Source organism: Mandrillus leucophaeus, unplaced genomic scaffold (genome assembly GCF_000951045.1).
Source record: "Mandrillus leucophaeus isolate KB7577 unplaced genomic scaffold, Mleu.le_1.0 Scaffold686, whole genome shotgun sequence".
NCBI classification, from domain to species: Eukaryota; Metazoa; Chordata; class Mammalia; order Primates; family Cercopithecidae; genus Mandrillus; species Mandrillus leucophaeus.
In genome coordinates this window covers 36,032-38,792 of record NW_012107430.1, presented here as the reverse complement: position 1 = coordinate 38,792, position 2,761 = coordinate 36,032, and the positions used below count along the sequence as shown (strand labels likewise).

At 44.9% G+C, this 2,761-nt stretch overlaps 1 protein-coding gene across 1 annotated transcript in view; it reads right to left on the bottom strand.

The window, feature by feature from the left end:
* Positions 1–2,761, bottom strand: part of MANSC4 (MANSC domain containing 4) — a 12,298-nt gene that overhangs the window by 6,508 nt on the left and 3,029 nt on the right. The window contains exon 2 of the mRNA XM_012002397.1: positions 1,087–1,221. Coding sequence (XP_011857787.1) covers positions 1,087–1,221 — 135 coding nt within the window. The remainder of the gene's footprint in view (positions 1–1,086; positions 1,222–2,761) is intronic.

Here is a 2,761-nt window from a genome sequence, read left to right as displayed (position 1 = left end):
CACTAGCCTCCCCTTCTTTGAAACTTTGCACTGAGACAGCTTCACACATTTCTGTATTTAGTTGTGTCTTAACACTAATTGTAAGATCTGTCACATCTACTAGATTATAAAGGAGCTTGAGGGCAGAGATATGGCTGCGATCTTCCACAGTGTTGATTCTAGCCTGGAGCATCAGGTGTTCAATACATACAAATTGATAAGAAATTTATCTCCTTTGCATTTTGATGGCAAAAATCTCTTCTTTTATGGTCAGTAATTTACACCCTGAGATTACATAAATGGGCACAAAACACTTATATTTCTAAAATAAAATACACTGGTTATCTTGGGACCAATGATATGCTAATGTATGTTAGCACACGGTGGTAAGTTTCCCTGAACGTGACATCCCTCTTTTCAGAATCCTGTATGCAGTGTCCATTGGACCTCAGAACTGCCATTTAGCATGTTCTTTATCTCCTAGTGGCACCCTCAGCCACTGCAGGAGAAACGCTTCTTTCTTTTTTTTTTTTCGAGACGGAGTCTTGCTCTGTCACCGGGCTGGAGTGCAGTGGCGCAATCTCAGCTCACCGCAACCCGTCTCCCAGGTTCAAGTGATTCTCCTGCCTCAGTCTCCTGAGTAGCTAGGACTACAGGCACATGCCACCACGCACAGCTAATTTTTGTATTTTTGGTAGAGACAGGGTTTCACCATGTTGGCCGGGATGGTCTCGATCTCTTGACCTCGTGATCTGCCCGCCTTGGCCTCCCAAAGTGCTGGGATAACAGGCATGAGCCACTGTGCCCGGCTGAGAAACCCTTCCTTTAGCTTTACTAAGAGTTCTTGAGATTCATGAAATACAGTGGGTAAGCTCTTGTTCAATCATGTATCATTTATAATCTGGAGTGAACTAATTGCTAAACATTAAACTAAAGAGAATTTTCTTTCAGTTTTCCATCCTAGATATGCAAAATTTTTCCAAAGTTCACTGGAAATAATGATTCTAGGGACTCACATCTGACTGTTGCCAGCCAGTTTCTCAGCTATATGCCTCTACTAGAGTATTGCCAGCATTCTTTAAAAGTCTTGAAATATGTAATCATTACCATCTGTTATGTTGTACAAAATGGCACTGGTTCCAGGCTCTAATATGCAGCTCTCCAGTGTTGGGCAGTGAACATGGAGGCAGTTGATATTGTCATGAATAGGATCGTGGTAGAAGACAGCCAGGTTACAGGAAACTGAAAGGGAAACAAGCAAAGTACATCTGTGGATGGTCTCAATTTCCACCAGTTTCATGAACTCTGAGTAACTTATATTTGTTTCAGGAATACTGGATTAACAGTATTTTTCAGGGCAATGTGCAGACATTTTGCAGAACATTTATAAACTATTGTAACTGCTTCTGTGAATATGGAAAATACTTTTTAAAAAAATTTTTTTGAGACAGGGTCTCGCTCTGTCACTCAGGCTGGAGTGCAGTGGTGCGATTACAGCTCAGTGCAGCCTAGACCTTCCGGGTCCAAGCAATCCTTCCACCTCAGTCTCCCAAATAGCTGGGACTAGAGGCCCACATCACCATGCTGGGCTAATTTTTGTATTTTTTGTAGAGGCAGGGTTTCACCATGTTGCCCAGACTTGTCTCAAACTCCAGAGCTCAAGCCATCTGCCTCCCGCAAAGCTGGAATTACAGGGAGGAGCCATCCCACCCAGCCAGAAAATGCCTTTTTAAAGAAAATACAGATTTTCTCAAAGTAATCTTTCATACTTTCCATCCCACACAGGATATTTGGAATCATTCATTATTTCCTGGTCCCAGAATTTTGTGTTCATGAAAAGTTAGATTAGCTACAAAAACCTCTGGGGGCCCGGCGTGGTGGCTCATCCCTGTAACCCCACCACTTTGGGAGGCTGAGTGGGGCAGATCACCTGAGGTTAGGAGTTCGAGACCAGCCTAACCAACATGGAGAAACCCAGTCTCTACTAAAAACACAAAATTAGCCAGGCGTGGTGGCGCATTCCTGTAATCCCAGTTACTTGGGAGGCTGAGGCAGGAGAATTGCTTGAACCCAGGAGGTGGAGGTTTCAGTGAGCCGAGATCCCGCCATTGCATTCCAGCCTGGGCAACAAGAGCGAAACTCCGTCTCAAAAACAAAACAAAACAAAACAAAACAAAAAACCCTGGGGATTTACACATCAGGTTTCTAGGCACAGTGTCCTCTCAGAATACTAAGGGGCTGGGGGTCACCAGAGAAAGAAATAGGAAAATACAAGGACAAATGCTGTAAAGAAGAGGGAGTAGTGGGAAGGGCAAAAGAGTAATACCTGAACGGCCCAGATGGTGGAAAGGCCACAGGCTGTGTCAGCATCACCTTGCCCTGACTGCAGGTGTGCACTCTCCCCAGATGTAAAACCACATCCAAAGAAAAGCCTAATCAGTGTCATTTAAAGAGGCAGGGACTGGACAGGCAGAGATGCTAGCAGGTAGAATTCTAGCAGGTGGGGACACACTACTGGCTCATGCTGTCTTTCCCTCTCTAAGCAAATTTGCTTTTTAAAACATGCTCTCTGGCCAGGCGCAGTGGCTCACACCTGTAATCTCAGTGCTTTGGGAGGCCAAGGTGGCGGATCACTTGAGGTCAGGAGTTCGAGACCAGCCTGGCCAACTTGACAAAACATCGTCTCTACTAAAAAAACAATTACAAATATTGGCTGGGCGTGGTGGCACGCACCTGTAACCCCAGCTACTCAGGAGGCTGAGGCACGAGAATCACTTGAACC